Genomic DNA, 26,466 nt, shown 5'->3' on the forward strand with positions numbered 1-26,466 from the left:
AGGGTCCCCACCCTCCCCAAGGACGAGTCCACCTGTGAGACCACAGACAAGCCCCCTGCCGTCTGCTTCCCCCCTTCGGGCAGCCACAAGCCTTAGAGAAAAGGAACTCGGCTGTAAAAATTAACAGGCAGATGCAAGCATGAAACCCAGCTGCATGGGATGAGCCCCACTCCCAGAGGCCCCTCAACCACAAGCAACGCCTCTTCCCGGGGGTCCCGGAGAGGGGACGCTGTCCATCAGCCGCGAGGCCCCGCTGGGCCGTGTGTGACCAGAACAGAACTGGCCTTTCAGACTTTACACATCGGGAGCACTGAAGTCAAGATATCTCACCCTGGCCAGTTTGGCTCAGTGGATAGAGCCTCAGCCTGCGGACTGAAGGGTCCCGGGTTCGATTCCGGTCAAGGGCATAGGCCCGGGTTGCGTGCTCGATTCCAAGTAGGGGGTGTGCAGGAGGTGGCCAATTGGTGATTCTCTCTCATCATTGATGTTTCTATCTCTCTCTCCCTCTCCTGCCTTTTCTGGAATCAATAAAAATTTTTTAAAAAGCTATTTTTACATCTAATGAGTCTGCCTGATAACCTTCCCCAATCGAAAGCTCAGTAAAATGAGAACCTGCCCGGTAGATGAAGGGATTGCTGCAGCCCTTTCTCTGGGGCCTACTGCAGAAGGTAACCCCAAAGGTCAGTGTTTGGGGAAATCCAATTAACCTGGAGATGCTCGTGGCGGCGGGAACGGTGCAGAGGTAATTACTGCCAGTCGGGCAGCGTGTCCCCGGGGCACAGGCCGTGCCGTGCTGTCCCGGAGCCACCAGGGGGCTGCGCACAAGGGCAGGCACTCGGCTGAGCGGGAGCAGGGACCTGCCCAGGGTCGCGCAGCTGAGAGCCCGAAGCCCCCGGGAGGACGCACCTCCTGCTTCCCACGCTGGCGACTCTCCGTCCGGGGAGGTCTCCTCTCACACGTTCTCCTGCTGCTCTGACTGTGCTCCTATTCCTAGAGGCATGTCCCCGTCCCCTCCGTGCTTTCACAAGATCCAGGTCAAACCTCCCTTCCCACAAAGCTTTCCTGGCGGTGCCCACCAGCGTGCTCTCTCCTGCCTCACAGCTGGTCCAGCGCTAAGTGTCTGAACCTCGGCCGGCCCGGCACAGCTTCTCCTGCGGCCGCCTGTGTGGCGTGGCCTGTGCACAGGCCTCTGCGACGCCAGGAAGCCGCGTCCTTCTGCCGTTACCTCCACTGCACGCGGCGAGGCTGGATGTGAAACCCAAGGATGGACAGAGCAGAGGAGGTGCCACGAGGGCCGGGCGGGCGGGCGGGGAAGTGGCCACTTTGAGAGGAGACGCTCCTTAACTACGGCCTCAGCCTCAGGGGGGTCTGGCCGATCAGCCCCCAGAGCAGCCATTTCCACGAGAGCATCGCTGTGCTCACGCCGCTCCGCTCTGTGGGTCCGAGTTTCTATGTTAAGACAGAAGCCGTGGCTCCTACGATATGAAGACCCCTGAGGACTTTCTCTATTATTAGCTCAGAGGGGGCAGGGCCCGGATCATAGAAGTGCACGGGGTGAATGGGGGGTGCGACCCAGCACATCTCCCTTCCCACAATTCCACGGGGACCAGAAAGAACCTCAGACTGGCTCAAAACTTCATGCCACGCTACGAGGACTACAGCGCAGACGGGCCGTGATCTGCAGTCACCCAGCGAGCGCCACCCCACGTCTGCTGTGCCTCTCCCTGCAGAACAGGCTGCTGTGAGCAACAACGGCCCTTCCCACCGGGTTAGAATTCTGACGGGAAGAGAAACCTCCCAGGATGAACACACAGCCCAGACCTGCCCGGCGCTGGGCACCATCACAGCATCAACGTGCGACCTGGGGAAGGAAGTCGGGTGGTAGATGTAAATGAAATAAACTAAAGACACGAAACCTGGATTTAAGTTCACAGTAACTTCCAGGCTGAGTTGGGTGAGACACTTCCCCCTCTGGCTGTTTCCTGGTTGTAGAAACGTATCTACAGGGTTCCCAGTCGGGGAGCTACTGGCGTTAGGACAGGATCTGCTCCCCCTCAGGACTGTCCTCCATACTGTGGGACACCTAGCACCCTGGCCTCGGGCCACCCCAGTCACCGTGACAACCAGAAACGCCACCCCCCACTTCACACACCCCCACTGAGAACTGCCTGGGGGTCTCCAGGCCGGGCGGCTCTAAAGCTCCAGCAGGAAGACACCCGGCCCCCGGGAGGCCAGGGCAGGCGCGGGCGGCACCCACCCGTAGATGTCTAGGACGCCGATGAAGGAGTGCTGCTTGAGGGCGGTGTGCAGCGCCTTGTTGACCTGCTCCACGATCCAGCCGAACAGCTGCGCGTAGATGTGCTTGGCCAGTGCGTTGCGGGCGTTGACCACCTGCTGCAGGGACATGGTCTTCACATAGGTCTCCGCCGTGGTGACCAGCTTGCGGTGGCACAGCCAATGCTCCATCTGGCTGTGCTCCACCCCCAGCAGGCGGCAGAAGGCGCTGAGGTGCTCGTCCTGCGGCTGGAAGATGCACAGGGGTGGGGTCAGTGCGGGGATGGGGTTCCGGAGGGGCGTGGCAGACAAGCACCCCTGCGTGCCCTCTCCCCCCTGCCCAGGGGAGCATGGGCCCCAATGCTCCAGTCTCACCAACACTCCGCTAAGTGGAGAGGACAGCTAGGGCCCGAAGAGTGTCATTCAAGCTGATCATGACCCCTGCCACTGACCAAATGATCAGGGCGTTAGCCAACAAAACTCCCCCCTTTCCTGTCCCCTCCTCCACCGCCAGCTGGCTGCAGAGGGACTGGTTGAGAGGACACCCCGACTGCAGCGAGCGGGTAAACCATTAGGAGTGAGGAGCTGGGGGCCAGCAGGACCCAGTGGAGGCCGTGCCAGCTGCAGAGCTCCATGCGCAGGGCCTGCCCTCAGCCATAAAGAATCTGCACTGATCAGCGAGGTTCTGAGCGGCACCAGGTCTCAGCCCCATGCCAGCAGCGAGCCCCGAGCCGAGCCTGCACGGACGGCACCTGTCCGGTCTTCCAAGCAGATGTTCTCTCATCGTAGCGCCAGGGCCACTAAATCACATGTCACTGAACTTTACAGTCTTAAAGCTCAGGGGGAAAGTGAATCCAGGCGGGAAACTGGACAAGTGGCTAAAGTATGGGACTGGTTTTGACCTGAAAAATCACCCGGAACACGACCTGCTTACGTCACAAGCTGAGAGCTCGGAAAACAGGACTTCCTCCAGCCTAAGTCCCTTCTCCCCCACCCCCCACCCCGAGAAGCCCAGCCCTGCAGCCGTGCAAGGTCTCAGCCAGGGGCCCAGGGCCCCGCGACCCAGAGAACCCAGCTGCTCCGTTGGCTGCACTTTATCCCGACCCTCCCTTCCCCCAGGCCCAACCACACCACCGGCTTGAGTCACTGAAACCAGATGTCCCACAGGGACTTGTCTCATTTCACCCAAGGTGCATGTTTCTTGGGCACTCGGGGACCCCCGGAAACCCCGCTTTTCCTCAGAGGTGCTCCATTATTCATCCCCCACCTCACTCCACACGGGAAGTGACCGCCCAGCCATGAAAGGGCGGCCGTGAGAACATGCCGGCCGCCTCCTAATGGCCCTGCATTGCTGGTGGGACTCCTTTTCGGACGAGGCTGCCTAGCAGGCTTTGCGTGAGGGCTACCACTTCCCTCTCAACACTCCATCCCCAGGCTGTGCTGTTTCTCCTAGGGATATTTAAAATCTAAGCGGAAAAAAAAAAAAATCTAAGCGGAATAAACACAATTACAAAGCAACAGAATGCCAAAGGAGGAGAGAACCTCCTCAAATCATTAAGGCCCAAAGCATGTTCTATGGAGCAGTAGTTACAATAGTTAATTGGCTTTTAATAAAAGAGGAGGGTGGGTGACATCAGGTCAAACACAGCTGTGCTGGTTTGTTAACCTGTAAGCACCAAGAGGCAGACCCTGCACCACGCACTTCCTGGACGCTTAGAACCCAAAGAGCCCTCGCTTTCCCACGAAATGACCTAGAGCAGTGATGGCGGACCTATGACACGCGAACTCATTTTTTTGGTTGATTTTTCTTTGTTAAATGGCATTTAAATATATAAAATAAATATCAAAAACATAAGTCTTTGTTTTACTATGGTTGCAAAGATAAAAAATTTCTATATGTGACACGGCACCAGAGTTAAGTTAGGGTTTTTCAAAATGCTGACATGCTGAGCTCAAAAGGTTCGCCATCACTGGCCTAGAGCCAGTGGTCGGCAAACTCATTAGTCAACAGAGCCAAATATCAACAGTACAACGATTGAAATTTCTTTTGAGACCCAATTTTTTTAAACTTAAACTATATAGGTAGGTACATTGCATATAGGTATATAGGTATATAGATAGTTACATTGTATATAGGTATATAGGTATATAGGTAGGTACAAAGAGCTGCATGTGGCTCTCGAGCCGCAGTTTGCCAACCACAGTGGTCGTGAGCCACATGCGGCTCTTTGGCCCCTTGAGTGTGGCTCTTCCTAAGCCTTAGAAGTATCCTAATCAAGTTAATAACAATGTACCTACCTATATAGTTTAAGTTTAAAAAATTTGGCTCTCAAAAGAAATTTCAATCGTTGTCCCGTTGATATTTGGCTCTGTTGACTAATGAGTTTGCCGACCACTGGCTAGGATTAAGGTTCCCAGGAAAACACCTTGGGAATGGTCATTCTAACCCAATCCTCCTCCTTTCTCGGATGTGGCCCGGAGCACCTCACCCAGCCTCGCGAATCGGCGTGGGCTGGTGGGTGTGGAGAGCCCCGTCTTTTCACTCACTTGGCAAGTGGGGTTGCCATGGCCACTCTGCATGGACCCCCCACCTGCTCACTCCCTCCCCCAAACAGAAAGCCATCCCTGGCAAAGGGAGGTGCCTGGGGGCTGCCTGGCAGGCAACAGGTTCCAAGGGGGCAAGTGCTCATCGGACCTATTTCCAAGAAATTCTTCATTGCCAGGCACAGCATGGCAGCTGGATCCCGACGTGCAGACGGCCTGCTGCAGCCAGGTCGCCGCCCACGCCTGCCCTCAGGTCCCTCCCCTCCCGGGCAGCTCCCAGGGGCACGCAGTGGAGAAAGTGCAGAGCATCACCTGGGATGGACGGGTTCCCACCCACCGCAGGGGGGTGTGGCTCCCCCTGCGTGACCCTCTACTGACTGTTGATTACAGGTGCTAACTGAAGCTGATGTAACATCATGCAATTACATTTAGGCTTAATTAAATGATGCTAAATCCATTAACCAGAGCCAGCAGCACAGATCGCAGATTAGGTTTTTGGGCCCGTGTGGCCAAATTCAAAAAAGCAAATCGCCTCTGGCGTCCAAGTCACTGCAAGCGGCTGCATCTCCCAGGCAGCTCTGGTGGTCAAGGACCACGGTTCCTGCTGTAATTAAAGATGAAAGCCAGCGAGCAGAAGGCACACTGCGCACGGATGGCAGCGTTTCCCTGGGAGGCCCACCCCCCACCCCGCGGAATAGACCACAACGCATCTGAGAGGGGACCCTCCCTGCATCCTCTTGGTGAGGCGTTTCTCGGGCACACGCTGCGTGCCCAGCACTGTGCCAGGCACCAGCGGGGGCTGAGGCCAGGGGAGGGCGGCCCAGGCCCAGGGACGGGCAGTGTGCAGGGGAAGTTCACTGGCTGGGCCTGGGCTTGGCTTTGTGACCTTAGAAAGGAGTGTCCTCCCTCTGGGCCTGTGAAGTGAGGAGGATGCCCCTGGGGTCCACTCTGGCTCTAACCACATGATGATGGTCGTTAAGAACTGAACCGTGGGCCCTGTGGTAAGGCAGGTGCATCACCCCCTTTGCAGACGAGGAAGAGACCAGGAAGGTTAAGGAACGATCAGTAAGAGTCAGATCCAGGATTTGAACCCTGGCGGTCCTGACTCCCAGGTCTCAGCTCAGTAAGTTCTCTCCATGGTCTCTAGTTGGAGAATAATCCAAGATGCACCAGATCATGGGCCTGCGCTCAGAAGCCTCCGACTTGCAGGTACCTCCAAGGGCAAGGGCCTGCTGTGCCACGTGGTACCCAGACCTCTGTCTGTCAGGGGTCCTGCCCCCTCCTCACACTTGGCACCTCCCAGGACTTGGGCCTAGAAGAGGCCTGTGATGGCCCACGCGGAATCCCTGAGTCACGGCAGGACATCGGTCTTGTCAGCACAGCCCAACGAGACACCTGTGAGCACAGCCCGGGGCTGCCCGTTCTGCTCCGGCACCCGCTCCACCAGCGGCCCAAGTAGACATGATGTTATGGCCGCACATCGGGTACCACGCTGGGCACCAGGAAAGTAACAGTCATCGCGAGCGTGTATCAAGCGCCTTGCAGTGTGCAATGCCGTCACACGGATGTCTCAATATCCCGCCCCTGCTCTCAGGATCTCGGCAAGTGTGGTCAGCTGTCCTATCTCCCCAATCAGCTTGTGAAGCTCCTTGCAGACCGTCACCGAGCGTGGAGCCTAACACGCCTTCACAGCCTTCCAGAATGGTCCGCAGGCGGGAGCTCCTCGCACTCGTGGGCTGATCACATGGGTAGCATTCCAGGGACCTCAGGGCACTTGCAAACTAAACCATCAAAAATATTGAGGCCCGGCCCATGGGCTCGGTCGGTTAGAGTGCTGTCCCCATACGCCAAGACGGTGGGTACACTCCCCGGTCAGGGCACATATATGAATCAACCAGTGAAGGCACCAACCCAATGCCTGTCTGTCTAGCTCTCTCTCCCGCTCTCAAAAGTCAATTAAATGTACTGAATAGCCACTACATTCCCTGCCCTCCGTGATAGACATTTGATGGCAGCTGATTTGGAAAAGGATTTGTTCTTTCAAAACACTATCAGCAAGGGACCAGAAACCATTTCTGGGAAGAATAAGTAACCTACGCGTGCCCTCTAAACGCACAGACGCGTTTCGGTCGTGTGGAACTGCGAGAACAGGGTGAGCTGCGGACATCTGCCTCCGCGCTGGCGTGCGACTTACTGATACGCTACAGGAGTCATCCTGGCGCTCGGCCTGAATCTCCACGTTTCCCAGGTGCAGGATGGAAGCGATTATCTTAAAAATGCTTATCTGGTGGGACTCTCTCACTCCTGGGGGAAAAAGGAACAAATGACACTCAGTCTCCACAGCAGGACAGAAAGGGCATCTCACCTTTTAAGGGCCTTTTCGTGTGTGTTTTTAAAGGTTTGATTTGCCTTCCTGGGCCAGTGACTCCTAAAACGATTCCAGCTCCTCACCAAGTAATTGCCACTCACAGCACAGCTCCGAGGGCACCGGGCTCCCCGACTGAACAGGCGTGCCTCCGCTCTGACCGTTGTGATCAGACCAGAGGGGTCACGGCACCGTCTTCCCGTCTCCAGGAGCAAAGGAGGGGCAGCAATCTGCAGGCTCATTTTGGACTTAGATTTCCACCACACGCTTCATGGGTGTCGTGATGAGTTTAATAAGAATGGTCGTTTATCTGCCGCCATTTTCCTCCCAACACAATCTCCTGCGAACATCTGTGGCACCCATCCAAAGTGCCAACGGGGGAGGGGGAGGAGAAACGCCCGGGAGAGCCAGGGAGCCGCTGCTCCTCCCCACGCCATATGCTCCCTCGCAGGGACAGGCACGCACGCCTTCCCCGAGCCACTGTGGCAGCAAACGCCGTGTCACATTTGTGTACGTGACTAAGTTGCCAAAGACATGGATAATCTCTTATAATGTTCACTTCGCTGTCAGGCATTATCCCGTCTCCTTAAATTGCAAAATATTTCAGAAGCAAAATAAAAGTTACGGAATAATGCAATGAACACCAGTCAGCCTACCACGCCGTTGAGGAAATAATACAGTTGTTCCCACATATTCCTCCCCAGCTGCAGTTAATTTTAAGGCAATCATTTATCAGACTAAAAATAAGTCAGTGACACCTATGTTCGTGGGAGTAAAAACGTGTCCTGCCAGGATGGAAACCTTTGCTCATTTAGCCCAGAGCGCGGTGCACCCTCAAGTTCCCACTTTGAGGACAGGTCAACAAGAAGCGTGGACACCTGAAAGCTGGGGCGGGAGAAGAGCGAGGAGAGACTCGCTGAGGACAAGAGGCCTCCCCGTCCGCTGACGAGGGTGGACAAGCCAAGCGGACGTGGCCATGCCTTTCTCCTCCCCATGAAAGGAACCCTGCCGGCCTTTCCCCCGCTCCCCAAGCTCCTTACCAAGGAGCGTGAAGGCCTGTCGAGTCTTCTCAAAGTCCTCCGCGTCGTCCACGCCCTCGATGGACGTGTCTCCTCCCTGGGACGTGTAGAAAAAGTCCTCGGCACAGGCTGTGGAAGGAAGGAGCGAGGCATCAGACACGGGGGAGGGGGGGGAGCGCTGAGGGAGGAGAGCTTCACCCCCAGCTTACCCGCAGACAGTGACGCGTGGGGAGTCCTGCTCCCTTAGTAAGCCACCCCAGACCCGGTGACATCCCCAGTCCACGTGGAACCCTCTCCCACATTACCTGACCTGACAATGGCAAGTGGAGAGAAAACTTAAATAAGGAAAGACAGACAATGACACCCACAGCCAGGATGAGGTGTCATGTTTGTGTAAAACGGTTCTGTGGCGATCAGGGGAACGGACAAGATGAGCGAGGCAGGGCCATTCACCGCGGAGTAGAATTTGCCCAAGACTTGTTTCTAAAAGGGGCCTAATCCACACAGGCAGGTAAGATGTGCGCACACCTGGAATCCCAGGCTCCCATGACCTTCAACGACCTTCGCCTGAGCATCTCGTCTGATAAAGGAGGGGCAGCGATGTGCCCAAGGGGACATGCATCTTTGGTTCATTTGTTTTACTAAGTTGGAGCACCCCTGAACCACTGGGCACATGGACAAGGCTGGGACCCTCGCTGTTTGCTCTCATCCCCCCACTTCATTCCTCTTCAGTCCGGCCTTGGGGGCAGCCGGGGGCAGCAGGTGAGGGCCAGGCTCGGTACTAGAGTTCAGAGCCTGCCTTGGCAGAGGGAGAAACGGCCACCGCCCGGGAGCATTTGCACTGTGGGGCCGGGAAGCTAGCATTTAAGGCCACAAACACACATGATCAAAACCACCCGAAAAGCACTCACGTTTCCCACACTCTATGTAGCACCTTCGGGTGGTACAACCCTGCCCGGGACTTAGTATCTCCACGTGTATAATGTCTGATGTCGACAAGATGTCGACATTGGCTGGTTTTCCTCCTCCTCTGAGCACGTGCCGTGGAGCACGCATCAGTGGAACATGCCTAGACGCCCCAGTCCTTCCTCAACACCTGATTTTCCAGTTTGACCTCCTAGCCACTTCTGCGTCTCCCTCCTTCCTCCACTCTGACTGGGTCTAACCTTCAGCGCTGCTGGCTGAGGTCTGTTGCAAAAGCTTAGCCAGTCTCCTGCTTCTGCCCCGTCCCTGGAACAGCCAGCAACGCGCTCTCTGTTAAAGCGCGTAGAGACCCCTCCTGCCCCGCTGCCCTCAAGGCAGAGGTCGAAGGCCCTCGAAGAGCCTGCTGGGCCTTTCTTCATGAAGTGGCCTCCCCCGTCCCACACTCAGGCCTGTCCTTCCCCACCTCTCCGTCCCAGCTTCCTGCTGTCATTCCTCAGCTCACCCGTCTGCCCCTTAAAGGGCCCTGCTCACCTCTCCCTCCTGGTCGCTCCCCATTTCCCACCTTGCACCCCGTGCTCCACGCCACTGAGCTTTGCCCGTGCCTCCGCCGGTCAAGCCCACAGTGCTGGCCCAGCTAGGAAGCAAACAGCTCAGTCCCCAGCCCCCGCCTCACACAGCCTGAGCCGGAAGCATCAGGCCACACCTCTGCCCAGGAACGAGTGCCTCAGCCAGGCGTAGGATAGGAAGGAGGGCTCCCTGGAGGAGCCGCTCACACGCTGGTGCCTGGAGGCGCTCCAACGGGAGAGCAAAACGTGGACCCTGAACTCACCACAGGCTCAGCAAAGGGAGAGCCTATGGAGGAAGTCACTTCAGGCCTTTGTGCAGGGACATGCTCAGCCCCCTCACATCTCACCGCGCTGAGGGCTCTGGCACAGAGCGAGGGTGCCAAAGGCTTGGTGAAAGCACCAGGTCTCATTTCCCTGTAGGCTCGCCTTTCAGAGCACCTCCTGTGAGGCCTACGTGGAGGCAACTGAAGGTGCATGCACCTGCAGCGCAGCCCCCACCACCACCACCAGGGCGGCGACGTGGTGCACTCACTCAGGGCGAGCTCCTTCAGTTCCGGGAGGCTGGCCGCCGCGCAGAGCTGGTAGAAGATGTGGTAGTTCCTCTCGTCGTCTGCCTGGAGGAGGACAAAGGTCAGCAGTTTAGGCTGGTCACCCCCAGGAGCGCCCCTTCCCCATCCTAACCCCAGGGTGCTCCGGTGTCAGAGGTCAAGACTTCTCCTCCACACCTGCCCCTCAACCCCACCTCCGATCTCCCAGCCACTCAAGTGGGGCCTTCTTCCAACCCGGGGGGGGGGTTTCCCCTCTGAAATGAAAACGTTATTTCCTTTTCCCTGCTATGAACATCATTGCTATTCCGCACACGGCGCGTCCGCCATCAGCACCCACTCAGCCAGCCGTGCTGCCGGCTCCGGCTGCATAGACACACCTCCCGCTGTGGGCTCCTGTCTCCTCGGGAGGCCTGGGGCTGAGGAAGAGCCCGCTCTGGCCCACCGCCAGGCTGGGCAGCAGGAAAGGTCCCCGAGTGAGGCAGGGCTGAGGGCACATTCGGGCCAGACCTGCCCTAAGTTGGCACTGGTGTTGGCATCGGGTTGTTGTTGGTAGGGGGAAGGGGGAGGCCCGAATGAAGGGAGCCGGGGGGAGGAAAGCTCCCAGGTGCTGAGGGGAGTCTGGCAGAGCCTGGGCAGCACCTCACCCGCCCCTCGTGCAGCGGGCTGTGTGCTTGGCTGCAGGGAAACGAAGACCGTGGGGCTGTCCAGTCAAACCTGGGAGGCGGAGAAGCAGCCTCGGCAACACAGGGAAAGACAAACGACCAAGCTGGCCAAGGAGATCGTGAAGCCATTGCCAAGAGTCAGCATGGAGACGGGTGCCACGAGACACGAACACCTGAGGCCTCTTTTGATGTCCCCTCTGGAGGCGGCTGAAATGCCAGGGCCAGGAAGCCATTCGCCCGGGGAGAGTGTGCGGCCGGCTCACACCCGGGCACAGACCAGCGTCTCGGTCCCAGGATGGGACATCGAAAGGAGCTGGAGGAGGCCCGTTCTCCTGCTGGGAGCCGACTGACCTCCACCAGAGGCCGGGGGGAGGCGGAGGGGGCCACCCAGAGGCCGAAGAGCAGTGGGAAGAAGGGAACAGAAGGCGAGCACAGAAATGAGGAACCGAGTCTGGGGAGAAGCGGGAACCCCATTAATTTGAAAAGAAAACTGGGTTGGTTTTTGCCTCTTTTATAACCTGCCAAGTAGGAAGGTTCCCGGGAGAGCTCAGCCCCATAGACGCCGCGTGGCATCCCCTGGCCATGCCGCTGAAACCCACGGAGGACTCCTTCCTCGCGGCCCCTTCGGGGTCGAGCACCGGCTCGCACCTAACGGGCACTCAGTACGTGTGTGTTGACTGAATCTGAAAACAATACTCACTGAGAAATAACGGGTACCATGTTTTCCAGGCATGATGCCTACAGCACTTGAATGCATACTTAGTGATGGAAGGAGAGAAATAAAACCAAAAGAACCAGCGTCTCCCATTCCAGGCTCAGAGGGTGAGTTGCTCTTTGGATGCAGGGTGTGGGGCCGGGGAGCAAGTCTCAGCGTCCATGGGGGGAAACATACAGAACGCCCCGTCGCCCCCTCACCTGGAAGACCACCCTGGACTTCTCCAGCAGGTAGGTCCTCATGTTGGCCCCGATGATGTGGTACCTCTTGTCAAAGCCAATCTGAATATACTTCCCAAAGCGGCTGCTGTTGTCGTTGCGGGTGGTTTTGGCATTTCCGATGGCCTGTTCAGAACAAACAAACGAAAGATGTGCACGACGAGGAGGGCTTGCCCGACGTCTGGGGATCGCTGCTGAGGGACACGCCCGCTTTACCTCACCAGGCTGCGTCAGGGAGTGACAGGATGGATCTACACGTACTTTTAAAGTATAAAATGGTACCCACACAGGGAAGAGGTCGTATTATTACTACCAAACCCATAATCCCTACTGTGGGAATGAAGAACTCCCAATGTCTGTGTGTGTGAAGAACTTGCATGTCATTCTCTGGCTTTTAAACCCAGGCTGGGTTTTTCTGGTGACTGACCTAGGAAACATGTTGATGCAGGAGGGAAGCCAGTCCAATTGCTATGAATGATACAAATCCAAGCTTCGACCATCACTGAGTCCAGAGTCCAACAAAAGAGACGGATACGATGCAAGTAGTTAAAACTTGGAAAAGGAGCAAATGATAGAAGCAGGAAATTACAGAAGAAACTCACATGACTGATGAACATCAGAAAAAGGCACATGGCCTCAGCAGTAATCAGAGAGCGGCAGGCTAAACGGACAGACCAGAGTGGCAGTAACCAAGGGCTTTGAGACTATGAAATGAGGATGAGGCTGTACGGAAAAGGAGACTCGCACACGGCTGGTTCAATGTAAATGGGGACCACCATCTGGGCACATCAATAAAACTGAACACCCATGCCCCTAACAACTCATCACCGCTACTTCTAGACATTGCCTAGAGGCTGCATGTGGCAATAAAAATATATAACCTAAATGCCTACCAATAGGGGGAAGAGACACATAAAATGTGGAACAGTCATACAATGGATACCATAAAGCTGTTCAACGAAGTACATTGGAGCATGATTCATGGATAAATAAAAAGACGTTGAGTGACAAGCATTCACGAGATGGTGGATAGCATGTGGCTCCACGCATGGGGAACTTCACGGAACAGGCTTCTTATTTGCATGCACACATATGGAGTAAAATAGAAGTGGACTGGAACGTGTCATTTCAATGTAACTGAGATTATTCAATAACCAGGTACCTCCTGTGCAGAGTGGGAGCAGAAGGAAGGGAGCCATTAGCCGGGCCCTGCAGACTGAAAGCAGCTTCACGTGTCGAATGAAGTGGATGTTAGAGGGCGACAGACTTTTACTCCCAGGGGAGGACGGGGTTCTGACTATAAATACAGCGTGGGCAAAGGGGCAGGGGCATGTGAGAGCATGGACACGTGTGAAGTGACTCGAGTATGTGGACACATGAGAGAAGCCAAGAGGAGACGGGATCAGCAAGGGATGTTGAGGCAGATTCTTATACAGGTGAATAGTTATAGGTTTTCTTGTTTCTTTGTCTTTGAAAAAAAAAAATTCAAGCCCTGAGAATGTGCATAGTAACTGGTCTTAGTTTCTATCCATTTCCCTAACTGAAACCCTGGCCTCCTCTCTTTCTCCCAGGATTTTTTTTTTTGGGGGGGGGGGCAGGTACCCGCTGTGGCTCCCACAGTTGTATGCCAGCAGACTCGTCACCCCAACAAGCCACGGGACCCCGTCGGCCTGAGCTGGGGTTCTGCCCCGACTCTAGCTGTCTCCTGATTACCAATGGCCCTTTAATCAGTGCTGACTGTGAGCAAGTCGCTGCCGGGCTGCTGATAAGCTCTTACACAGAACGGGGTCAAAGAGCTCTGCGCTGACACCGAATCAGGCCAATCCGTCCTCAAATCACTTTTAATTCGAACAACTGCCACTTGGCGCAGCCCCAGGGGAACTCGGCCTCCTCACACCCGCTCTCTCCCGGTCTCCCCGGGAGGCGCTGCCATCGCTGGGCTGTAGACATCATGAGATGAAGACAGAACCATAGCCCGCTGCCTCGTGGGGAGGAGCACTCCTTCCCCGGGAGGGGCAGAGCCATCAGCAGTCGGCTGTCCCCTGATTAAGACGGGCCTGGCTTGGCCATGACCCTCTGAGGAGCCACTGGGCTCCCTGGACACAAGGACCCGGCTAGACTCTAGACTTATGACAAGTTGGCGACACTCTGACCCCACCCAGAGTTCTTCCTGCCCAAGTTCATATCCAGGATCTCGTGTTAGTCTAACACTCAATAACAGCTCAAGGATGGTAAAATTCTACATCTGACAGAATGAGCCTTCGGGACTTACACAATTTCCCAAGTCCCAACTCTACAAGGCAGAAATTTAATGTTTTGAGCCCAAACGATTGTAGCATTTATTTGCACGACATCATGCGAGATTAGGCTGGTTCATGTACACACTCCTTCCTCCTTTAGACCTTAGCAACTGAACCCCATCTGTGTATTTGGGGAGCATACTGCCCTCACATGTCTCCCATGCCACAGCACCCTGCCTGCCCAGCCGTCCACCCGCCTACCCAGGCCATAATGGATACTGAAGACATATTTTAGATCACTGCCATTTAAAAATCATTCCCAGAGCAGGAACTCAGGTAGATGCTCGCGTGCCCACGGTCACAGGAGCATTAGTCACAGCAGCCAAAGTAATGGAAGCGATTTCTCCCTCGGCAGTGGGCAGCAGGCTCTCGGTGAGAGACGTGAATGCTGGCCGCCTGGGGTGCTCCCAAGGGTTCTTGTGAGCAGCCGCCCAAGGTGGGCACCCAGCAGTCCCGCTGCCGGCGGAAGGGACGCCAACCAGGAAGGCCGCGGGCGCTGGGAGCTTTACCTCCATGATGGGACTGGACGCCAGGACCTTCTCTTCGATGTTGGTGTCACTGGCCGAGCCGCCCACCGTGGCGAAATAGCGCATGGCGTACTTGGCGGATACCGTCTTGCCGGCTCCGGACTCCCCGCTGACGATGATGGATTGGTTCTTCTCGTCTCTGGAAGGGAAGGCACTGGTCAGGCGCTGGCCGCGGGAAGGCGCTGCTGCCTGCGGCCTGAGCCCGACCGGGAGCGTCTCTGCCTCTTAGGGACGAAGGTAAGGGGCAGGATCGGCAAAGTGGGAGCAGGAAAGGAGTTCTGAAAGGGCTTGCGAATGGCACACGCCCTTCTTTATGACCCACAGGAAGGGGCGCAGCCCGCCGGTCACTCGGCCAGGCTCTCTCTGGATGCAACGCCCCTTAGGTCGCCGCCATGAACAGATAAATCTCCCCTGAGAACGTACAGATGCATGGTCTCACCCTTGTTTCTGCAATAGGCCCACCTTGTGCTGCTGGGTAAGTTATCATCTTTTCAAGAACAAGGATCCTTTCTTCTCCCCTGGTAGCTGAGCCTAGCGTGCCGGCGGACAGTTTTGAACACTTCTGTCCATATGTATGTATCACAAAGGGCAGCCAGTCGCCACCGGGCAGGTCTCGCTTCAAGTTTCCCAGAAACGAGATAAACAGCTATCGATTGCAATAAGAGGGATTTCAGTCGGACTAAATGGAAGGTAGAAAGAAGATACTCTATGTCAGATAGAAATGCATCTATATTTATCCCTTTAAAACAGCAGGAAGACAGATGAGTAATGGAAAGAGCAGGCGATGAGGTTCAAGGAACATGGATGGTCAAGCAGAGAGTCGAGAACAAATGTTTGGCCCACGGGTTGGGAGGTGAGTTGCTCGTAAGGGCTACACTCAGCCATCTGCCTCCGGTTCACACGCGCACTGCCAGGAGGCAAGCACTTCACTTTCCATCTCCAGTGCTTGGCACAAAATAGATCCTCAATCTATACAGTTGGACTAGCAGCTTCTTAGGGATCAACCAGCCCCTCTTTTCCAGATGGAGAAACTGAGACGTGGGAAGGTAGGTTTAGAACTCAGGGCTCCTGGCACCAGCCAAAAACTCTTCACACCAGCCCGTGGCTTCCTGGGCAGAGCGGGTTATAGGAGAATGAGCAGAGCAGCCACCACCTCACCTGGCTAATAACCCACACAGGTAGGCTGCAGTTTATCCGCACAGAGGGGCTGGGCCAATGGCCAAGAAGCTGGGAAAGTGGTGCCCTGGGGTTGATGTTAACTGGAGATGGATGAGAAAGACAGAAAGGAGCTGGGAGCACCGGGGAGATGCAGGTGAGCTAACTGGGCTGAGGAAGCCTTAACCTTCAGCCACACTCCAAGGTCAGCAAAGAGCTGTGTGGTCCGTGCTCATACAAACCATCATCAATGGGGAGGGGCCTGAGTGAATACAGGTGAATGATAGACTCTGTTGAACAGATGAAAATGGAAAAAAAAAAAAGTGGATCTTGCACAACTGGCTATACAACCAATTGACTGAAAATGTACTTAGAACCCGAGACTGGTTACTCAGAGAACGGAATAAGCAGCAGCTTTCTGAGACCTCTTGTATTTCCAGGATGTCGCTGTTGTCATCAGTGTCTGCTGTGGATGCCTGTATTTCCAATCCTCGTCTACTTTGTTATCTTAATTTTATTTAACGTCCTCGGGACCCTGGGGACCATGACAGGTGCCATCTCTCTTCTCAGTGCCTTCGAAGTCCATTCCTGAGAGAACTGTGCAGACAAGCGGCCATCCCAGGCGGCCAGGCGGCTGACAAGCTGAGCACAGGCCTCTGCCACAGGCCCGAGTCTCACCTTAAGTCTCTCTACCTGCAACAAGGAGGACTGGATCGCAGAGTCACACCCAAACGTGTGGAGTTCTGCCTAAAGTCTGTATGTTTAACCTAAAATAAATGGATGAGCCCAGGATGTGCTCTTATGTTGATGTCAATTTCACAAGTTTTGGTTATTTAGGGCTGGCTGTGGGGAAGATATTTATAAGGAAGGAATTCTACCCAACGTCCTTCAAAAACATAACCCAGCCCTGGCCAGGTGGCTCAGCTGGTTGGAGCGTTGTCCCAATGCACCAAGGTCACAGGTTCAATCTCTGTTCAGGGCACATACAAGAAGCAGTCAAGGAATGCATAAATGGGTGGAGTAACAAATCAATGTGTGTGTTTTTCTCTCTCTCTAAAAAAATCAATAAAATAAAAATTTTATCCTATATAATAAAAGGCTAATATGCAAATCAACCAAACAGCAAAACGACTGGTCGCTATGAAGCACACTGACCACCAGGGGGCAGACGCTCAACACAGGAGCTGCCCCTTGGTGATTCAGCCAGAAGCCAGGCTCACGGCTGGCGAGTGCAGTGGCGTGGCGGGAACCTCTCCCACCTCTGCGGCAGCACTAAGGACCCCTCAGTGGACATCCCCCAAGGGGTCCTGGACTGCAAGAGGGCGCAGGCCAGGCTAAGGGGAACCCCCCCACCCCGTACACGAATGTCGTGCACCAGGCCTGTAATATATATATATATACATACACACACACACACACACACACACACACCCATGTGTGACTCCATCCATTCAGCCCAATACATGACTTAGCTGGCAACTGAGATCAAACTGCTTTTCTCCTGAGCCCAGGAATTTCATATCCAGCTTGGATCAGGCTGCTGTCAGGAAGGTACCACTACCCCAAACAGGAACAGCCCCTTGAAGGTCTGTGCCTCAGGCAGGAGACAGAATTCTGCGTAAGGAGCCCAGCCATCGCCAGCTTCCAGGGAAGACTCAGCCAGCAGCACCTGCACGCACAGGTACTTCTGGTTCACATGGCATCCCCATCTGTGACACCTGGGAGGCAAGATCTAATTGCTCTAAACCCCTTCTCCTGCAAAAATGTCCCATCGAACCACAGTGGCATCTCCCTTCCCCATTCTGGCGGGACCCCCGGGGCTTCATTCTTTAGTCTTTTCGACTTTGCAGGGGCCTGAAGCTAGCCCAGCTCAAACCGATCTTCTCTTCCTTGATGTCACAACTCAGTTCCTGCTACTCAATCATCTTCTGCCTTAAGGATGCTCGTCGTTGACTGTTTTTCAATGTAATTAATCACCTATTTACATCCTGGTCGAATGGTGTACAAAACCCTTAGCCATGTGTCGCTTGCTTGGGATTCATAGCTCTTCCCATTTTAAAGAAGCCAAACCTGCAGGTTGGAAAGCCAGGTGACATGCCCAATGCGACCCCAGCCCACACGCGAACACGGGCTCCCGTCTGCTGTGCGATTTCCCTCTGGGCTGGGCCGTGACATCCCTATCATCCTTATACCCTTTGCTAAATAATGAAGCACCCCTGAGTAAACTCCCCTAACAAACCCGGCCTCGTCGAAGAGACAGACACGAACCAGGTGTCCTCAGCTTCCTCGCTGAAACGTCACTTCGGAAGCCCTTCCCTCACCACCTACCTTCACAGCATTCACCATACAACTTGACTGGTCTCCCCTCCAGAACAGAAGCCCATGGTGGTCCATCTCAGAGGCAGGGGCTTGGATGGGCCGGCCAGCACCTGGCGTGTGTCAAGAGGACAGCCCGGCAAGGGCTAGCACAGAGACTCACATAGAGTGGTCCATACAGCTGAGCCCAGGGTCTGGTGTGCAATTTACTGCCCACAAATCGGCCGTGGTGGTCTCTGCCCTGTGCCAGTCTCTGGGGCTCGCCCAGGAGAAGGGGCCCGAGCACAGGGGTCCCATGCCTCAGACAGGCAAACTCTACTTCCCTGAACGGGGCACTCCCGAGAGAGGACAGAGAGTGGGGGACCATTCGCGCTGAAGCCCCTACCCACAGCGCGGTCTCCAAACAAGAGGGAGGGGCAGTGTGGCTCCGACCCAGTGGGAAGGATGCCCTCTCTGCACACACCATTAAGTCCCTCCGCCGTTTCCTCCTCCAGTGACAAAGCATCCGAAAATTTGGGTGTGTCAGTAGAATACATTCGGTTCCCTAATGGGATCATCAATCTACTGCTTCTTGCCTGCCTGTGCCTGTCTAGCCTCTAATTATATTTTCAACACCCTCTCACAACCCAGATCACCTACTACTGTTGGGTTTTTGACTAAGCCAGCGAACGGGGACACCAAGGATTTTTAATTGAGAATTTGTTCAACCAAAATGTTTGTGTCGGGACCATGGACATGGTTAATAACTAGGCGACAGGCTAGGCAGAATAATGAAAAAGAATCTCGGATGCAACGCTAAAAAAAAAAAAAAATGAAAATACTTTAGTGGGATGATACCATCTTTAAAAAATCTGAAAAAGAAATAACGCCGTACTTAAGGATACACAGACAGAACTCTGTGAATACAAAATGGTAACAAACCCTTTTTAGAGTGGGGAAGTTAGGTCAAGTCAGGGGGAGGGCAGATAAGACTGGGGAAACAACTTGGGATTCTGCAGGGGAAAGAGTAAGGCTGGGGGCCAGAGAGAGGTTAGGATGGAGGCTGAGTTAGGGGAGAGGGATACACGAAATTACGGTGAGGCACCCCGAGGCTGGGACGGGGCCCACGGCCACAGTGACTCTAAAGTCAAATGCTTCCTCCCAAGGCGGGAGTCACTAAAGGGCACTTCTGCTGTGAGCAGGGGCTGGGCCAGAACGCTCCAAGCATGAGATCCTATGGACCCTGCCAACAAGAAAGCCCAGCCTCAAGGCGGGAAGGAGACACATCCTGGGCCCCTGGGTGAGGGGCCTGCAGGCCCTGGGTTCCAGGCCTGTGGGAGGGGGACCGGTGTCCCCGAGTCCTCTGCCATCAGACACTGATGTCCTACCCCCCTCACCCTCCCTCAGGAAGGGCTGTGCACTCAGGCACAGCTCAGAATTCAAACCATCGAGCAGGCTGTCATTGGAAACAACTTAATTGACACTTAGCGGTCAGAGTCCTAAGGGTCTACTCGGAAAAAAGAAGTTAAAGCTGTGACCGCATAGGAGCTAAGTACTCAGCGCATGTAATATCCAAGGCTCATGTTCCCACTCCAGTTCCACGGCGGCCCCTGGAGAGCTGAGTTCTATTTATAAGCCGCCCATGTGGAGTGCGGGGCAGGCAGCGCCATGGGTCCAGCCCTTCCCTTCCTTGTGTTCCCAGAGAGGCTGCTCCTCTCGGATGTGCTGGTGTCGCAGGAAGCACCCCGGGGCGCCCCAAGCCCACCCCCTGGCAGACAAGCAGGGGCGACAGACTGTATGATTCCAACTACATGGCACCCGGAAAAGGCACAACTGTGGAGTCAGTCAGCAGGCCAGTGGTTGCCAGGGGAGAGATGAAGCACAGAGGACGTTCAGGGCCATGATGACCCCAGTGATGGGCACGTGTTATGTATGAGACAAATGTATAAGGACGTGAACGTACACCAAGCATAAAGCCGATGTAAACTGCAGGCTTTGGGTGACTATGAGGTGTTAATGCGGGCTGATCCATTGTAACCAACGCTCTGTTCGGACAGGGGGATGTGGACACTGAGAGAGGCTACTTGTGTGAGGCCGGAGTATGTGGGAACTCTCTGTGCCTCCCTTTCAATCTTGCTGTAAACCTAAAACCGCTCAAAAAATTATCTTAATGTAAAAACAGAGATATGTTGAGGAAGATCTTAACTACTTAGATGGGTCATTCTTTGCATGCTGTAGACCTCGTAAAAACGTCTGAAGACGCATTTGAAATCCTTTAACATGTCAATGTAAAGATGCTGTTTGAATTGGATGAACAGTCCCTTATGGAATGCTTTACCCAGATTATAACAGCTAACTCATACAGCACCTTCCGCATGCCAGGCATTTTCCATGTGCCAACAGACTCACAGACCAGTCCTAGGAATGAGGTCCTATTGTGATCATTCCCACATGACAGATGAGGAGGCAGACACAGAGTGTAGGTGCCCTGTCTGAGGCCACACAGCCAGGCAGTGGCAGCACGAGACTCAGCCTCTGGCAGCTGGCTCCAGCCTCCATGCTCCGGACCACTGCACCGCACGGCCGCTTCTGAGATGAGGGGGTTGTCATGGTAACCCAGCATCCTAACACAACCGTGTTAGAGTGTAACCATTTCAATTACCACCCTCAGGCTAATACATGGTGTATTTCACAAGCAGTTTTAAAGAATCACAAGGAAAGAAGGGAGGGAGGGAGGGAAGCAGACAGACAGATAACCCAAATGAATGAAAGGCAGCGCACTTCTCTCCGAGGGAGCTCAGATGAAGATCTATCCCCCCGTCTCTGGGATCGCCCAGCCTGCACTGTTGCACTTCACTTGTCTAAAGTAAGAATAATGTGAGACCGTGTTACACTCCAGAGCCATTTATTCTCTACTTGGGAGAGAAGACAGTAAATCAAACACAAACACAACAGACCTCCACATCAAGCCTGGCTGGCGTGTGAGAAATGAAAAGTTCCTAAACACACTTTTAAAATACACTATTATCCTTTTTGTAAATTTATTGTTGGCAGTATTACAGATGTCCCCCATTTCCCCCCTCTTTGTCCTCCTCCACCCAGCCCCACCCCACCCCAGGCCTCCCTCCCCAAGTTAGTGGAGGAATTCCAACCTATTACACAACACGAAGTGGTAGAAGTCATAGTTTTTCTTAATATTTTCCTCTATGACGTTTAAAAGGTGGGCCGAAGGGTTGTTATTAAACTACAAATGACAGGACACAAACTAACCAGGGTTCGAGTCTGCCTCCACTGCCCTTCTGCTGGCTTTCAGATCGTCCCAGAATCCACCCACACCCCTTTCTTGTGTCGGCCACTCTGCATCTAGCCTCTCACTCAAGCCCATGTGTTCTTGGTCCAGGCTGTTAGGGACCAGCATTCAAGCTAGCCACGTCTTTGGCAAATGGCCTCACAAACTAGTCATCCATCACTTAACCTTCTGAGAAACCCGTCGTTAGGTGACACCACTGGGAATACTAAAAAAGGAATCCCTATCATAAAAGATTTGACCTCGAAAGCCTTCCAGTTCCACGTGAGGGAATCTTAGTCGTTCTAGGCGTTTCATGAACACATACCCTGCGAAATAAAGCAAGGGGCTCTACCCATACAAGGACGTCAAATGAACGGAACTGTCAAAATAACAATCGCACGCAAACGGGAAAAGAAATCTCGGCGTTGGGCCGCTGAGCTAGAGTTCATTCGCACGAACTCCAATCATGACGGGTCAGTCTGGGCAATGACATAAGGAATAAAACTTCAGGGGCCCAGGGACCCAGTGGGGAAGCAGAACAAGCCGGAGAGGGAATCCAGGGTGGCGAAAAGCAGGCTTACAGTGTGAGTACGCAAAACACAACTTATTCTTGTACTCATATTCATTAATTATAGTCTTATTTTCCAAATGAACAATTATGTAGCTACTTTTACCCCACCCTCTAGATTGATCCTCAATATCCTAAATAAAGATTGGTACTAGAAATTTAAACTAAATTCAGCTAGACTCTCACTAGTTCCTACACCTATAGTCGTCTGTTCTCAATACCCTCTCAGCACACATGACGTGGGGCACAGCTGTTATTAGCTGGCAAGGATGACTAGTCAGAGAAGTTGCTGGGTGCGAGGGCTTCCCCCTGCTCTTTCTCGCTCTGCCGCTAGGTGTAAGGCACTTTCTGAAAAGACATCCCATCACTCTAAGGACTCTTGGTATTGCTTTTCTCATGAAGTTAATTCCCCTTTTAACTACAAAGGACATCTTTTCTAAAGCAGGCTATTGATCCTGCAGCGTTGTGTTCTCTGGTTCTGGGAATAGAGGGGACTGAATTCATTTCTGTCATCTTTTGGCCGTACGTGCCCCTCCTCTGGCTTCCCACACCATCGATCCCCAGGCAGGCTCAGAAAGCATTTGGTTTCAAATGCGCCCACTGCGGTCCTGCAGGAGGCAGACGCGGGCTCTCTCCAGGATGGGCCGCTAGCCGCAGGCTTCCTCACAGAAGAGGCCCTCGCTTCCCAAGGCCCTGCTCCTGGCAAAGACCAGGTGCATTTCCTGGGTCACATGGGTGGTTTCTGGAAGTTCTCTCTCTGCCTCACACAGACAGCATCTGGGAGTGAGTACGTATCAGCACCTGAGCCCCATCGGATGAGCTCAGCCCCAGTGGGGAGCCTGGACGTGGGCAGCCAGGGTTGAGAATCATCTACTGACACTGAAGGAACTCCCCCGTCTAAACACGCTTTCAACTTCCGGGCCTCTTCCCTTGATCAAAACCTCTCTCCGCTCCTCACTGGTTTCTGCATCGGACAATGAGTGATTTTAAACATAATAGAGTCGATGCTATGTTCCCTCCAGATAGACTGGCAACCATCTCCCAGCCTCTATAATTCTCCTCTCACACACAGACCTGTAAAACAGCCGGGGAACCTGCCAGCCGTGTGAAGCTGCCTTCCTTACACATTCGCTTGCCCCGGACTGTCCTCGGAGGGCGGCCTGTACAGGGACCCCACTCCGTGTTGGGTTCTTCTTCCAGCACTTCCTTCCTTCCTTCCTTCCTTCCTTCCTTCCTTCCTTCCTTCCTTCCTTTCCTTCTTTCTTTCTTTATTTCCTTTATTTATTTATTTATTAAATATTCTTTTTTTTATTTTATTCATTTTTTTTACAGAAAGGAAGGGAGAGGGATAGAGAGCCAGAAACATTGATGAGAGAGAAATATCGATTAGCTGCCTCCTGCACACCTCCTACTGGGGATGTGCCCACAACCAAGGTACATGCCCTTGACCAGAATCGAACCTGGGACCCTTCAGTCCGCAGGCCGACGCTCCATCCACTGAGCCAAACCGGTTAGGGCCCAGCACATCTTTCTTGGGGCCCTGTGAATCCGTGATAAACATCACCTATGACTTACCATCAGTGTCACCATTCCCACCACCATGGTATCAGACACTTAACTGAACAGCTGCTCTGTACCAGTCCTCATCTTAAGCATTTTCCATTCATCAGCTCACTGAATTCTAACCATCTGACGAGTCAGACTGTATCTGCCCCATTTCACAGCTGCAGACACTGGTGCAGGGTGGGGTTGAGATCTGGAACTTGCCAAGGTCATGGAGCCATGTCCTGAGAACCCAGGCTGTCCTGTCCCTGAGCACCAACCCGCCCCATCTCCTCGCATCCTCCTTCCCCGCTAAACTTAGGCACCATGTCGGACCATTCGCAGCCTCTGTCTTCCAGCGTCTAAATATAAACACACGCAGTTAAAACAGGAAGAGTGGCTAAGGTAGCGTGAAAGGCACGACTCCGATGTAACCAGAAATGCCAGCTCACCCGGCCAGGCTTCACATTTTATTAGCTTTTTCCGCTGAAAATTACTTCAGACACCTTGAAAAACGAAACCTTACTCACATGTCACCATCGCTGTGAATTCCAAACGAAACCCACGTGGGGTGACAAGGCTGACTCTGACATCAGCACATGTGTCTGGGGAACAGCAGGTGGTCCCCCTGCGCACTGCCCATCGCGGGCTCTCCGCCTGGCGCCTCGTGCACTTGAACCTGTTTATCTCTTACCATAACCCGAGGAGGGAAGGGGGTACATGCATCCTCATTTCATTCGAGGACATGGAGGTGTCTTCAGTGAAAGAACTTGACCAGGGGGGAACGGGAGGGAAGCGGTGGGGCTGGGGTCTGTGCAGGCCACCTCCTCAGAATGGGCACCCCGAAAACCATGGCTGACAACCCGGTGCGCACGGGTTTCAACAAGGCTGCACAATACAGGCAAGTGCCTGACTACGTTTTTAGTTCTATCAGGTTAAGCCAGGGGTGGGCAAACTTTTTGACTCGAGGGCCACAATGGGTTCTTAAACTGGACTGGAGGGCCGGAACAAAAGCATGGATGGAGTGTTTGTGTGAACTAATATAAATTCAAAGTAAACATCGTTACATAAAAGGGTACGGTCTTTTTTTTCAATAGTTTTATTCATTTCAAAGGGGCTGGATCCGGCCCGCGGGCCGTAGTTTGCCCACGGCTGGGTTAAGCTGTTAGTACCTGGGGAAAGAACTGTGCTGACAAGTTACCAAAATCCATCCATACGAACACTTCTTCATGGATAAGAAGACAGGCAACAGATTGGTTAAATGTGCATGAGTAACGATTGTTAAAAATGCAAACTGCATCAAACCGGGCGGGGAGGGACCTGATACATCAGATACAAAACTCAGGACTCAGAAAGATACACTTGCCGCCCTGATGGAACACAGGGACAAAGGGTGAGATTTAACACCGATACCTGTTAGTCCCGCCCAGCACGCAAAGAAATCCATGTGCAAGCGCAGGAGGGCGATACATCTTAAAGCAGCTTGAATTTACAACGACAGAAAGCAGATCAGCGGTTACCTGGTGCGGGGTGGGGGGCGGGGGATTTCAGAGAAACAGGGAAACTTGGGGGGCGTTCATGAAACGTTCACTATCTGCGCTGTGCGGGGGTCTCACAGGTGTGTACATACGGCAAAGCGTGTCCAACTGTATATGCCATCTAATGCGTGTCCGTGCAGTTTAAACACACACAGTTGATTGCTGGTATATTAAACCTCATTAAAGTTGCAGTAAATAGTTCTTGTGCATATGGGGGTGGGGGTGAGGGGAGTAGAAATTTAACAGCTTGCAAATTTGGTAAAGTCAACAATATGAAATGACTGCCAGAAATCAGTGCAATTATAGGCTCTGCTCACAGAGGTCCTGCATGAGAACATCACTCTTCACCTCACCTGGCAGACCTACGCTCAGAGACCCCCGAAATCAGAGAGAAAGTCCAGCTGGTCCCAGGGTGACCGCATGGGACAGGTCTGAAAACCCCACCCAGAAGGAGGGCAGCCAGGATGCTGGGCCCAGCGCTGGGGAGAGGAGGACCCAGGCCGGCGAGGCCGCCGCCGTGCATGAGAAGACACCCAGGGCCCAGGTTCTGAATGGCTGCACCAGGCGGGGCCCAGACCCGTGGGTGAGAGCAAGCGGAGACCTCGCAGAGCACCTGTAACAGAGAAGCTCCCGACCATGGAAGCTGCTAAAAAGGGAACCCATTTGCAGGAGTTACCTGTCCTGGGGATGGCCAGGCAGCCCCCAAAGGACCAGTGGCCGGGGAGCGGTCTCCCCGCATTCTTACGGCGCACCCAACCTCTACCAGGGGACTGCAGGCTTCCTCCTTCCTAACAGGCTGTGGCTCCCCAGGTACGGGAGAGTCACTGAATACCTGAAGCCTCCTCCATCCTGTGACTGTGCTGCGGGGCCTCACGCCGCACTGGGTGCACTGCAGAGAAGCAATTCTTAGCGACATTCACGACCTCTGCAGTGTCAGAGAGGTCAGACCAGCGGTTCTCAACCTGTGGGCCGCGACCCCTTTGGCGGTCGAACAACCCTTTCACGGGGGTCGCCTAAGACCATCCTGCATATCAGGTATTTACATGACGATTCATAATGGTAGCAACATGACAGTTATGACGTAGCAGCGAGAATAATGTTATGGTTGGGTCACAGCATGAGGAACTGTACTTAAAGGGCCAGAAGGTTGAGAACTACTGGGTTAGACCAAGGCCATGGTCCAGGCCTATTCCTTTCTGACCTCACGGTTTTAAAGGATGACAACATATATGTATCAGTGTCTTTTAACATAGGGAAGCCACGAGTGACATTCACTGCACAATTAAACAACTTTCCCCTACACTCAGAAAATTAAACGATGAAACTAGAATTTTAGCCCTGGACAGGGTGGCTCAGTGGATAGAGTGCCGGCCTTCGACCAAAGGGTCAAGCGTTTGATTCCCGGTCAGGGGTGCAT

General features: G+C 53.9%; 1 protein-coding gene across 1 annotated transcript in view; it reads right to left on the reverse strand.

Annotated features, from left to right (window-relative positions):
• Nucleotides 1–26,466, reverse strand: part of MYO5B (myosin VB) — a 202,941-nt gene that overhangs the window by 79,572 nt on the left and 96,903 nt on the right. The window contains exons 5-10 of the mRNA XM_059707260.1: nucleotides 14,645–14,801; nucleotides 11,818–11,961; nucleotides 10,225–10,306; nucleotides 8,224–8,331; nucleotides 7,013–7,122; nucleotides 2,258–2,523 (exon numbers count right to left, since the gene is read on the reverse strand). Of these exons, the coding sequence (XP_059563243.1) occupies nucleotides 2,258–2,523; nucleotides 7,013–7,122; nucleotides 8,224–8,331; nucleotides 10,225–10,306; nucleotides 11,818–11,961; nucleotides 14,645–14,801 (867 nt within the window). The remainder of the gene's footprint in view (nucleotides 1–2,257; nucleotides 2,524–7,012; nucleotides 7,123–8,223; nucleotides 8,332–10,224; nucleotides 10,307–11,817; nucleotides 11,962–14,644; nucleotides 14,802–26,466) is intronic.

The sequence above is a fragment of the Myotis daubentonii genome, chromosome 8 (assembly GCF_963259705.1).
Source record: "Myotis daubentonii chromosome 8, mMyoDau2.1, whole genome shotgun sequence".
In the NCBI taxonomy this organism is placed as follows: Eukaryota; Metazoa; Chordata; class Mammalia; order Chiroptera; family Vespertilionidae; genus Myotis; species Myotis daubentonii.